General features: G+C 39.3%; 2 protein-coding genes across 2 annotated transcripts; both read right to left on the reverse strand.

The window, feature by feature from the left end:
• Positions 1 to 1,457: 1,457 nt before the first annotated feature.
• Positions 1,458 to 2,471, reverse strand: TAAR5 (trace amine associated receptor 5; the record flags this gene model as incomplete). The annotated part of the gene is made up of 1 exon (XM_079779661.1): positions 1,458 to 2,471. The coding sequence occupies one exon, from the start codon at positions 2,469 to 2,471 to the stop codon at positions 1,458 to 1,460; it is 1,014 nt and encodes a 337-aa protein (XP_079635787.1).
• Positions 2,472 to 8,899: 6,428 nt separating this feature from the next.
• Positions 8,900 to 9,943, reverse strand: LOC307104740 (trace amine-associated receptor 4; the record flags this gene model as incomplete). The annotated part of the gene is made up of 1 exon (XM_079779827.1): positions 8,900 to 9,943. The coding sequence occupies one exon, from the start codon at positions 9,941 to 9,943 to the stop codon at positions 8,900 to 8,902; it is 1,044 nt and encodes a 347-aa protein (XP_079635953.1).
• Positions 9,944 to 14,059: the final 4,116 nt, after the last annotated feature.

Raw genomic sequence — 14,059 nt, forward strand, 5'->3', positions numbered from 1 at the left:
ATATTGTTTTTAAGAAAGCTTGCCCTGTGGTTCCAAACTATTCCAGGATGACTGGTGTTATATCTCATAACATACTTGCTGTGGTCAAAATGTGCAAACAGAAAAAGATCACTTTCAAGTCTGGCAGCTACTTCCATGCTAAGGTAAGAGTGGGACAAAATGAGGACACCATGACACACTCACTGGAATTTTGTGTATATTAGTCGATTTTTTCAGCATAACAAACAAACTTCCAATGATTTACAATAAACATTTACTTTCTGCTCATGTTACATGAGGGCCGCGATGACAGCTGCCCTGCTCCCAGCTGTAGGTGAGCCGCAGGTCTGCTCTTACATCTTCTCATTCTGGGACACAGGCTGAAGGAGCAGCTGCTATTGAGACAACCTGTTTTTGTGAAACAGGAAATTTAAAAACATACACACAACAAAACAATAATTCTAAGCAAGTACAAAAAAATCAAATTATTCTGCTTATTGAGCTACTTCCCAGTGGAATGTTCTAGATGAACACGAGCATTTATCAGGCTGTAGGCTATTGCAGTTAATGGTGAGGTCTGACTGCCACTGACGTCTGTTCACATTTGATCACAAAGTCATCATGCTCAGGAGAGGGACATGCTATTCACATGTGGTTCGATTCTGAGGAAGCATGTGGCATAGGTACTTGTTTTTCCAAATGAAATCATATACTACCATAAAATCAAAAGATAGTAGTTCTAACTTGTGTGATTTTTTTTAAAAAGAAAGAAATACTAAAATGGTGAGATGTGGTTCATTATCACTTTTATTTTTATTAGTTTTGTGTGGAAAATATCCACATATTTTCAAATTTCTATTATAAAAGAAAAGGAGGAAAATATTTCTTCAAAAATATAAATACATTTTTAAAAATAATACATTTACTCTATGGTCATGGAAATAGACAGACCTGGTGTACAAACCTGTTTAGTGATTGGATTCCAAGGAGACAGGGAGCCTAAAGGGAACATTTTGAAAAATGTTCCAAACACTTGACTATGATTATGAACAGTAAGGTGAAATTAGGATTCAAACAATGCTTCCCAAAGTTAGATTATGTGATATTTGAGCTTAAGGACACCTTAGAAGAAAAAAAAAAACAGTTACAAACCCTTCATTTTTAAAATGAAAAAAATCAGTGATGGGGGAGAAAGTCGAAGATTGCTGAAGTAGTCACACCCGGCCCTACCACGTGGTAAGACTAGGAAATCCTAACCTTGGTGCTTTTTTTCTCCACCTTTCTATCTTAGTTGTCTCAAGGAAGTAATGAATGAGGACTCAAATATTTTCACAGTTTTAATTTATCCAATAAATAGTTAGATGACTTATCTCTCTCTCTCTCATGCTCCAAAACTCATGACACCACACCACCCATTGCTATAGCATCACTCTCTTTCCTACAAAGCCCTACCATTTGCCTGAATTCAGGTCAAGGAGTCATTCTCGGTACAAATCAATAGTGGGTGTCCGAGGTGAGAAGATCTCCTGACTCAGGATGAGTTTCAGAGCCTTCCTGAACCAGCGGTAGGAAAAGACATAGATGATGGGGTTGCAGGCCGAGTTGAAGTAAGCCAACCAGATGAAGATGTCGAAGACCAGTGGCGGTGTGATGAAGTTCAGGAGGCTGTCCACCAGCGTGTCAACGGTGAAGGGAAGCCAGCACAAGAGGTATATGCTCACGGCGATGCCCAGGGTCTTGGCAGCTTTTCTTTCATGTTTGGCAGCCCCAGCCAGGCTTTTGTTGAAGGCGCTGATCTGCTGGGCCTGCCTGGCAGCAACCACGAAGATCTTTACATACAAGCTGATCATGACGAGGCAGGGGAAAAAAAACACAGGGAAGTTCAACCAGCCCCAGAACTTATTGAACAGCAGCTGGCAACTGCCCACGCAAGGCATCGCTTCCAGCCACCGGCTGAGCCCTCGCTCAACTACATCCGTGTAGACAAAGAAGGCAGTGTAAGCTGCTGGCATCCCCCACCCTGCCAGGATGTACCTAAGGGCCACCCTGACAGTGAACTTGGAGGGATAGAGCAGAGGCTCGCAGATGGCACAGTGGCGGTCCATGGAAATGAAACAGAGATGAAAGATGGAGACGAGGCAGAAGAGGGTGTCCAGGTAGGTATGCAGGCGGCAGAGGAAGTCTCCAAAGAACCAGCAGCTCTCCACTGAGCGGATGGTGCTGAGAGGCAGCACCAGCAGACCCAGGAGCATGTCAGCCAGGGCCAGAGAAAGCAGCAGGAAGTTGGTGGGAGTGTGAAGTGCTTTGAAGTAGGACACGGTGAACACCACAAACAAATTTCCTAGGACTGTAATAATTATGCCTGCTGCACAGGCCAGGTAGATGGTCAACCGGATGCCCAGAGGATGGACAGTCCTGGGGCAAGACCCATTCACCTGGTAGCAGAATGTCAGGGGGTGCTCTCCAGCACCTTGGTGGAGGACAGTGCTCATTTATGGTTCCTACTCTTCCTCCTCTCTCTCTGAAATCAGGCCACCTGTCCCACACACCAAAAAAATGAAATTATTTGTCTGCTAAACAATTAGAAAGTGAAAGCTAGAGAGGAACTAAAGGGCAATTTGGAACCTAGTACAATTTCCCTGGGCACTGAATCAAATGCACCCTGAAAACCAAATGCAGCATAGGATTTGAGGTCTCATAAGACTTGAATCTAGCCCTGGTTTATCTGACTGGGAGCTTTTGAAGCTAGTTTAGATGTTATCCTTAAGGAAAGAGAAGAAGGATGTAAGTTAAATGTTTTCTCAAAGAAAAAATCTTGTTAACAAATCATTACTTGGGTAAAAAGTAACTTCTGGGTCCTCTGTTTTAGAATTAAATAAATTGACAATAAAATCAATAGCTTAAGCTTTCTAATAATATGTCAACTCTTCCCAAGGGAAAAAAAAAATTCAGCATACAAGTAATTTAAAGTATGAAATTTCCCTGTTTCAGTTTTGCATCCTGCACAATTTCTAAAGTTAACACACAATATTTATACATCTTGGGAAAACTATCTGATATGAAAAAGTATTTTATCTATCTTAACACTAGTCTGTAAAATGTTTAAGCAAGTTCTCATAAATTGAATTCAGAGTTTCCAAGCTACTTACAGAGGTAGGAATCAGAATCACTTAAGGGAAAAGTCCTTCTTGTAACAAATAGACATAGGTATGTAGAATCCTCTTCCATCTGCAAAGATGACAGATGTGCAATTAGTTAATGATCTTATACTCCAAATAGAAACTACGTCTCCATATGGTATGTTATGCAAATGAGCATTGAATGAGTACCAAGGGACCTAGTTTACACTATTCACAGGTCTCAGTAGTTTGCTTCCTTCTCAGTAGAGGATCATTATTTGTCCTGCCAATTAATTAGAGATGAAAATGAAATGCTGGATTTGTAAAGTCTTTAAATTTTTCAGTGAGTTTCACATATCCCTACTGCTTTAAGATTTTTTTGTATACATTTCTCTCAACAAGAAAAATAATTGAGAATAACTAACCCTAAATCCTTTGGTTTGTGACCCCCACACTGAATTTATCTTGTCTTCTTTAAGCTCTATGTTTTGTACTGGTTAAGGAAATCACAGTAGATGAAGCAGTTCACCTGGACACAGAAGAGTTAGATTCTTGTTCTGCCATTTTTTAAAATCATCACTTATCCCCCCACCCCCACCCCATTTCTCCCCATCAGTAATAGTACCTACAATTAGATTCATATGTCTGTACATCACAAAGCTATCATCTCTATTTCTTTTTTTCTAAATATATTTTTATTGATTTCAGAGAGGAAGGGAGAGGGAGATAGAGATAGAAACATCAATGATGAGAGAGAATCAGTGATCATCTGCCTCCTGCACGCCCCCTACTGAGGATCAAGCCGGGGCATGTACCCTTGACTGGAATCGAACCAGGGACCCTTCAGTCTGCAGGTCAACGCTCTATCCACTGAGCCAAACCGGCGAGGACTCATCTCTATTTCTTGATACAAACCTTCAGAAGGTGGAATGCCTCTTGGTGAAATCAGTTTACAATATAAGTCAAACTGATGTTGCAAAAATGACATAATTCTAAAGGTAATAATAAATTACATCCATCAGCAAGGCCTGTAGGATGAGGTGGGACAGGTCCAAACAAATGTAAAAGGTTGGCTTGTACTTTCACCTTCTCCACAAAGCCCTAGCTAAATCAGTGGTGATTGCTTAAGACTTGCCTTGTACCAAGTCCATGTGCGGGGAAATAGATTTCTGACTCCAGAAGTTAATCAGACCAGAAAGCCAAAAAAGGTTTTTGGGCCCTAGCCAGTTTGGCTCAGAGGCTAGAGCATTGGCCTGCAGACTGAAGGGTCCTGGGTTTGATTCTAGTCAAGGACACATGCCAGGGTTGCAGGCTCGATCCCCAGTAGGGGGTGTGCAGGAGGCAGCCCATCAATTATTCTCTCATCACTGATGTTTCTATATCTCTCTCCCTCTCCCTTCCTCTCTGAAATCAATAAAAATATATTTTTTAAAAAGGTTTTCGGTTCTGGGATATATTACATCAAAGCTGAAATGCAATATGCATAGTCCCACTTCAGTGGTTGGAAATGGGCCCTTTACTAAACATGATTTAGCTTCCTGCACTGTAATTGAGTGGCTATGGTTTTCCTATTAGACCATAAGCCCCTTGAAGCCAGGATTTGAGTTTTCTTAATCTCTGAACCATAAGCACACAGAACAGCACATAGTAGCCGCTCACTAAATGTTTGTTGAACTGAATAGCTTTTACTAGTAATAGAAAGAACCTGTTCATGGCAGTCACCATCCTGAGATAATGGCTACTCTATTCGGCCTGGATGAGTCCTGGAAAGAAGAGTATTAGATTAGGAATAATGATGGGATTGTTCTCTTTTCCTTGGACTAGCCTAGGAAGAGCAGGTAGAGCTGTAAGTTGTAAAAGTTCTTTATTAAGTTAAGAAATGGTTATGACTACAGCAGAAGCTTCCACATGCTCCTTCATTTCTCCTCTATTTACCTCTGCTCCCAGTGAGCAAAATTAAATGCTGGTCTGAAAAAATGGACCGTCATATGACCTCAAATATCAGTTCCTTGATGTTAAGTTACATTATTTTATGTTATTTTGAGGATCAAATGAAAAAAAATGATTGTTTGCTAAATGAGTAGCTGCCCTTTCTGTGCATTCCCTCAGGTGCAGCAGTCCAAATGTCTGTTAAATTCCAAATAAGACGAGAGGCTCATCATGGAAAGCAAATTAGAAAGTGCTCCTGACATTGTAAGGTGCTCCATCACTCTATCAGGCCCTGGAAGGAGGTCTAACTTGGCCTGAAGCCGAAGGAACTCTTCCTGTTCCTCTCATTCTTCAAAAGAAAGGAGTACCTTAGCCTCTGAAGTTGCCCCTGGATTAGGGGCAGAGGAAACCTCCTCCTGAAGGATTAAATTACTGCCACCAGAAGAGAATGAACCAATACTCTCCTAAGCATCTTGAAACCTAATTCTGATTTCAAACACTGCTCTGTGAAAACGATAACTTACTGAAATCTCAGGACCTAAATATACTATATTCAAATTATCCAATTATAATTACTGACCTTAAAAAGCTATAAATGTTCAACAGACCAGATAGATCAAAAGGGTATTGGGTCCTGGGTCCGGGTGAGGCTGGATCCCGGGACCGGGTGAGGCCGCACACACCTGGGTCCGGGTGAGGCCACGCGCCCCGGGGCCTGGGCGATGCTGGGTCCCAGGTCCGGGTGAGGCCGCGCGCCCCTGAGTCCGGGTGAAGCCATGCCCCTGCGTCTGGGCGAGACCAAACCAGAGGGAGTCGGACCTGCATTACCACCATTTGTCCACCATCCAGAGCTGAAAAGTCAGTGCTGACATGTACACATAAGGAACTGGTGGACATTGAAATTGGGTCTCAAAAGAACTGTTGGTCCAGAAAGAAACTTACTACAGACTGATTCATTTGCCTGTCAGCATAACTATTATTGCTCGACTCACATTCGGTTCTTATATTTCTAGTAACACATGATCTCACTCATCTAGGGGAAATGATGAACAACATAGACTGATGAACAAGAACAGACCCAGAAACAAGGAGGCATCGATAGGACTGTCGGGCCTCAGAGGGAGGGTAGGAGAGGATGGGGGTAGGGGGGAGAGATCAACCAAGGGACTTGTGTGCATGCATACGAGCCTAACCAATGGTTAAGGACAACAGGGGGGTGGGGGCATCCGTGGGGAGGGGTGGGGGATGGGAATGGGGGGATGAGGACAAATATGTGACACCTTAATCAATAAAGAAATTTAAAAAAAAGGGTATTGGGAATTCTTAACTAAATAGTAATGTTATTGAAGGTGTTTTGGAGTAATGAGTAATTTCCCAATAGCAAGAGTAGATTTTTAAAAAGTGAAAAGGTTTATGAATGCATTTAGGATGTACGACTGTGAACATTAGAAACCTTAGGACTAGGTGTCCTACATAGAGGTGTGATGTCATTGGCCAGGTCAGAGTAGAGAGGGGTTGATTAAGCAAATGTTCCGATGTTACTATAAGAATTACTACAATAAAATATGCTTAACATTAAAATCTATGGTAATGTTAACAAATATTTTCTTTGCAACCTCCCAGTTTCTTAAGTTTATTGTTATGAAAAGCAACCTACTTCCTGCAAATGTAGGCAAACATTAATGAATAAATTGCTCCAGCCACATATGAACATCCTAAGTTTGTATGTTCCATTTAAAAATTTTCCAATTTGTCAATCCATAAGATAGTGAACAATATTTCCACATGACCAAACTTTTCTGCGAAGCACTTGGACTATTGACACATTAGGAAAAGAAAAGGACCACCTAATTTCTAGTCTCAGGAAATTCACTACATGAGCATGAAAGCTTCTTTCTGTATGTGGCAGGCGTTTCTGAGTTGGTGAGTCATTGTCCACCATGTGCCTCTGCTGGCCCTGTGCTCAAGTTCCCAGCACAACATTGTGCACATATAACCAAAGCCCATTAGAACAGGAGTTCAATTCAGTTCAATTTCTTCTTTGCATATAGGCTCATTTCACCATCTTCCCTTCCAAGAAAAGAAGCCCCCACTGTCTAACAGTCTCTGTTTTATAATTGTTCATTTTTCTGAATTTGAGTAACTCTTTCTCATTTTCCTCAAAGTTTCTATGTTTTAGTCATCCATTGAATGTGCTCAGAGATTTTGATGGGAGGGGCACCATGTCAAGCACTGCAGGATACCAACATGAATAATGTAAGGTTATAGTCTTGCATACAAGAAGCTTATAGGCTAGACTAGGGGCCTGGTGCACAAATTCATGCATGGGTGGGGTCTGGCCAGCCCCACCCACGATTGGGGAGGGAGGGCCAATTTGGGGTGAGGCCGGCTGAGGGGAAGGGGCTGTGGGTGGTTGGCCAGCCGGCCCCGCCCCCTGGTTGAACTCCTGGTTGAACTGTCAGTCGAGGGGACAATTTGCATATTAGCCTTTTATTATATAAGATGAGCAACTACATACCTGTGCACACCCAACCCTAACACAAAGCAGGATTCAGAAGAGACAGGTTTGAGTCAGTGGAGTGGACATAGAAGGAAAATGCTGGATATGTTTAGTTTGAGATCTTGAGGGAAAATAAAAAAAGATACTTTACTGATAATAAAAAATGAGAAACTTGGGGAAAATGGTAGGGATTAAGATTAATATATTTGAAGGAAATAGGTGGTAATTAAAGCTGTGAAATTAGAACAGGGTTTCTCAACCATGGCATTATTGAAGTTTTGAACCAGATAATTCTTTGCTGTGGGGGGCTGTTCTGTGCATTATAGGATGTTTAGCAGCATTCTTTACCTCTGCCCTCTAGATGTCAGTACTACCTCCTCGCTGGTTTAAACAAACAAAAATGTCTCCAGGCATTGCCAAATATCCTCAAGGGGCATAACTCTCCCTGATTGAGAACCACTAGATTAGAGAGACAGAAAGAATATTATAAAAAAACAAAATTTGGTGAAATGGGTTTATGGGGTAGGAGAAGGAGAGATAGACATAAGGACACAGAGAAGAGACATTCATTGAGGCAATAAATATTATCCCAAAACTCTGGGATAGTGAAAGAACTTCAGTTTATGAATGAAGCTCAAGCTAGTATGTGCACACACACCCCCGCCAAGAGAGATGGACAGACCACCTCTCTACATGCATGCAGGCCACATGTATATATAGATTAAAAAGTATATATTGAAAAAAGGAAAGAATATGCTTCTAAACTTTTTTTTATCCATTCTTATTTAATAAGACAGTTCAATTTAATCAAAGTATTGCCAACCTCACATCAACTCATTTTGAAAAGAGGTTTAAGTCAGAACCAATGAAATTGGAAATAAATACAATTGTCTGTTTCCTTCTCCCTTTCTGTCAGTCACATGCTTCATAATTCAGGCTTCCAGTACTCTCAAACTCTCTCCCTGCTCCCCCAAATGTAACAATAATCTCAAGAAATACTTAAATTGTACATGGCTATCAGTGAGTGTGAACACCAACTGTGTCCTCTCTTCCGATGTTTACAAGAGAAAAAGCAAAAGACCCTTATTATTTAATTTAAGCCAAAGGAATAATTCTAAATCTCTAATTTAGAAATTCAGGAATCAGTAAGAGAGTTTCTTCTTATTGGAGGTGCCTTCCTCAGAACCCCAGAAATTAGACACTTTGGCAGCTCTGGTATACCAAGAGGCCAGATTTAGTGCTCCTACTTAGATGTGTATTGTACCAACTGGAAGAATCCTCTTATCAACTCTGTCCACGCCCTTACCTTTGGGTAGAAAGAGCATCCAAGATTCCTTACTAGGAAAGAATCCTAGAGAACAGAGAGCATTGCCTAAGCATGTTCAAGATACAGGCTTAGGGTGGAAGAGTCAGGGCGGAAGATCATTCCTGTGACAATCATCCTCAATGCCTTTCGAAACCAAGGATAAAACATGCCATAGATAATGGGATTGAAAGTGGAATTAAAATAACCCAGCCAGAGGAAGATATTATACAAGTCTTCAGGAGTTGTAAAATTGATGAAAGGGTCTGTAATCGTCAAGAGGAAAAAGGGCAGCCAGCACAACACAAACACTCCCATGACTATACTTAAAGTCTTGGTGGCCTTGCTCTCTTTTTTGGATGATGCTTTCATTTTGCTTTCTGGCCCAACCTGTTTCATCATAGAACCCATGCCAATTTGCTTAGCGTGCTTCCTGGCTACCGTGAAAATGTGTATGTAAATCCCCACCATTACCGTCCCAGGAAGAAAAAAGGCTATAAAAGAGGCCATAACCCCCCAAAATTTGTTAAATATCAACACACACAAACCTGTGCAGTCAATGGCTGCAACAAAATCTTCTGCACCAATTATGTTTAATTCTGAGAATACCAGGCCAAAGGCAAAAAAGATTGGAATAGACCAACTGATGAGCAGAAAGAGCTCTATGACAGGAATGGTAATTTTGGTAACATAATGCAAAGGGTCACAAACAGCATAGTAACGATCCACTGAGATGAAGCAGAGGTGAAAAATGGAGGTGGTACAGAGCATGATGTCACAGCAGCTGTGGACTTTGCAAAAGAGATCTCCAAAGTACCAGCAGGATTCGATGGACCGGATCATACTGAAGGGCATGACCACGCAGCTCAGCAGGAAGTCAGTGGTGGCCATAGAGAGGATCAGGAAGTTGGTCGGGGTGTGGAGCTGCTTGAAGTGGGTGATGGCAACGATCACCACCAGGTTGCCCAGGATGGTCATCACTATAGCACCAATCATGACAAAGTACATGGCAGAGGCGCTTAGCACAGACCTCACATTTCTAGGGCATGAGTTGTTAATCAGAGCAAAGCAAAATTGCACTTCTGCGGAGTTCCAAAGGTCAGGTGAATTCATCGTCTTGGTCCCTTGGGCACTATGAGTCTTTTGCAAAAGTACTGTGGGCCTCTCCTTTCTGTGAAAAAAAGGAAAAACAATAAGAATCAGTGGAAACTTTTCAGAGAGGCCCAGCTAGCTGCGTTTCCAATCCCTGGTTGAATTTCCTGCTGTTCAGGAGCACTGCTTTGGATCCTGCCGCTTAATACACACAATATATTCAATTAAGGAAACATTTCTCCATGCAATGTATACAACACAGAATTTAAAATTTAGAACAATATAAGGTAAACTAAAAATATGCTAATGTCTACAAGAATATACATGAATAATCTCAAAATAAAGGGGAAAATATCTCAAATGATAAATTCTGTAAATCTCATAGTTTAGCTTCTTTCATTTAGCAGCAATTTCATGAATTCAAATTCAGGTTGAGGTCATTTTGTCCACAGATTTCAAATTCTCATATTGGAAACAAATTGGACATGTATGGCTGCTCATTTGTGTGTGTGTGTGTGTGTGTGTGTGTGTGTGTGTGTGTGTGTTTTCTAAAAAATCTTAGTCATTTATTTAATTTTTAAACATCTTTGTTTATTGAATTTATTGGGGTGACATTGGTTAATAAATTTAGATAGGTATCAGGGATACAACTTTATAATAGCACGTTCTGTGCTCATTGTGTAAACTGTTGCTTTATATAATTTAAGCTGCTGCTTTTAAAATGTGGAATTAATGGGACTGACTCACCCGAGTGTGACATGGGTTTGATTTGTTTTTCCAGTGCCAGGACTGGATGTGTAACTCTGATGACCAGTGACAAGCATTAGTGAGATCTAGGGCCAGGTTAGAGAAGTGGACTTTGGCCTGAGAATAGATTAAAACTCCCTGGTCCATTGGGAAAACAAATCCATAAGCACATCCTACCAGATTTACTTGGAAAAGATATTAATGAGAATAAAAGTACCTTTGAAAATAATATTTACAGTATTTGCTACTATAACTCAGCATTCTTTCTAATGTGTATTAGTTGAAATCTTGACAGTATAGCACATTTCATTTTCTCTGAATGTAGTAATTTAATTTCTCAGACTAGCATTTTTCTTTAAAGATATTTTAATGGTAGCAATCAAATATTATGCTACTTAAGTTGAACTTGACAAATCAAAACATAGAGAAGTAAAATGTAAGAAGGACAAAGACTTATTAACTTTTTAAATAAACTGTAGCTATCAATTTTGAAATACGCAGAACAAATTATCTCATTACTTATCACTTTGGTTTCTAAGCCCTAAAATACTGAATATAATGGAATCTTAAAAACCTAATTACATTCTTTACTTAATTAATTGATTAACTTTATTCTGCCTCTTATTGTCTTTAGGTTTGAAATTACATTTTTTATTTAATTCTTTTTAATGTTCTTTTAAAAATTATATTTAAAGATGGCTAACAATTACCACAACATTACTTAGGTATTTGTCACTGTATATACATAGACATAGCATTTCTAATACAAAATAGTATACTTTTTAATATTTCATGGTATAATTTTTGGAGTTTAAAATTTCATTTTTGAGAACACAATTCCTAAAAGATCAACATTATTTAACTCCTATGTTTATAAAGGAATTTTATTTGTTGGAAAACACAATGTGAAACAGCTGCTAAAAATTAATAGTATTATCTCATATTTCTGATGTATGATTATATATTAGAGAATATTTAAACCTCTAGATATTAGATTAAGACAAAAAGACACACATTGATTTAAAAAGTTATCACATGGGTGAATTGTTAAGATAATGTCAAAGGTAATAATAATTTTAAGCCCCTAGCTAAGCTTTTGACCAAAAGTTATAAAAAACAAATAAGAAAATACAAACATGACTGCTGGTCTACTGCTCTGTTAAAAAAAAAAAAAAAAAAGATTGTCATGAAATTAAATGCAGTTGGAGTTTTGTTTGTTATTTAAAAACTGAACAGAATAGAGATTATTTTTCTTTGAAGATTCACTTCCTCAAAAGATACAGTAGTTTTTTAATAAAACGGAATGAAGGAAAACCCTCTTTGACATCTCACTTTTATCATGGAATGTAATATTGCAACAACGAACCAAATTAACAGCAACATTGCAAACAATTACCTAATGAAAGCATAGAGAAGTGTTAACTCTTTTTGCCAGGAGGTAAAAATAAACATTTGTTAACAATCCTGGAGAGGAGCAAAGATTGCATTGTTTTTCAGTTCAAATTTAGGTCTCTAAGGGAAAAGTTACAGAGTAAGGAAACAGACACAAAGACTCTGAAATAAAGATTTCAAAAATCTAAAAGTTCCTCAGAATTTCAAGGAAAAATGTGAAAAAGGAACTATGTGATAAGTTTTCCTTAAGTATTAAATACCTAACATTTTATTAAGGTCTATGTATTTCCCTACAATAAGAAGGAATATATTCAACAAGCTCAATAATATGCTGTAAATAAAGTGGAAAATTAGGAGAGGACACAGCATACCTGCTTTATCAGGCATGATTTTTCTTCTCTTACTGGTTACATAGCTCTGAGTCTTTCTCTGAAAATGCTTTTATCTTATTTTGATGTACCTCACTTATACAATAGTTTGTTTAGTTAAGGGAGGTTACTTATGAATTAGATTTAAGAAAGATCTGTGGTAGGTCTTTCTCTCATTGCCTCTTTAGAATTTCAGTGATTTAAAAGAATGATCCAGACTTACATTCATAGATCAGTATTTTAAATATGATTCTTTTCACCATGTTAAAAAAAAAAGATAGATCTCTTTGATCTTTTTCCTCTCTTAATATATTCTCCTTTGGTTTACCATAATTTGTTTGGCTAATTAGGTATTTTGGAGCTAAAACCATTGAGAGGTGACTTATCTGTTGTGCCAAAGTTTCTTACCATGAAAATGAGCATTGTGCTCCGCTGCTCTCTTGCCTGCTGATTTCCCCCTAGAACATGTACTGAGGCCCCAGATCTCATAGGTAGGCTCCTGGCAGGCTGTACTGCTGTCAGTATTTATACACAGAATATGCCTCCTGCGGCTGTATTACCTGTGTCAACAGGACACAGGTGTGTCCTTTAACAACCTGCAGTGTGCTGCCAGCGAAGAGATCACAGCAAGTCACTAGAGAATTGGGTCTGGGAGAATGAGTCTGTTATGTGCTATCATCCCTATGACTTCCAAGGGATAACCTGAACTAGCCTTACACAAGGCCAAAGTGGAAAAGAATGAAAATATGGAAGGGAAGGAGAGAGGAAGGAGAGAGGAAGGAAGGAAGGAAGGAAGGAAGGAAGGAAGGAAGGAAGGAAGGAAGGAAGGAAGGAAGGAAGGAAGGAAGGAATTTTAATTCAAATCAAACAAATGCTCACTTCACTTATTACCAAAGACTAGATGTTTTCAAACAGTGAGTTCTTTAAACCCTACTGAAAATCTGACTCATCTATATCTTTTCATTTGGCTGCATGCGGTTAGGGATATTCATTCACATTGCAGTTCATTGTGTGCAGTTTTCCAAATAAAGGTCTTTGCCCAAACAAAAAGCAGTAAGAGCCATGTTTCAAACCAACTGAATAAAAACTTCCATCACTATGTGTCATGGAAAAATAGCATGCCGGCTCCAGAGGCCGATCCTGAAGCAAAGGAGTGGAGGGGAAAGGGTCAGATGGGTCCTGAGGCAGGGAACATGAGGCTTCAGAAGACAGTTTCTCTTGCATTAAAAGGTTGTTAGCCTCAGTTCATTTTTAAACCTTCTTTCAGAAAAAGGCACCTTCGGGTTCCTGATAATACTTGAAAGGCTCAAAATACAACGTGAAATAGATGTTCCATTCCGTTTTGCAAATGTCAAAGTTATTATTGTCCAGTTTGGTTTTAAGAAAGTAAGGTTGGATATTTCAAAAGTTCCCTACAATGGCCATTGATATTTTTAATGACTTTTGGAAAGATCAGTCCATTTAGTTAAGAATGCACATGAGAGGGACTGATGTTTTTAAACATAAATTTGGGTTTTATCTCTCACCCTGTTCTTTGGGTATAAATCCGCATTTGACCTTCATAGAGTTGGTTGAGTCTAATCTCTCTCTCCTCCTACTACAAAAAACTCCATTGTAGGAGCCTCCCTTG

This window comes from Cnephaeus nilssonii (assembly GCF_951640355.1).
Source record: "Cnephaeus nilssonii genome assembly, chromosome: 9".
Taxonomy (NCBI): domain Eukaryota; kingdom Metazoa; phylum Chordata; class Mammalia; order Chiroptera; family Vespertilionidae; genus Cnephaeus; species Cnephaeus nilssonii.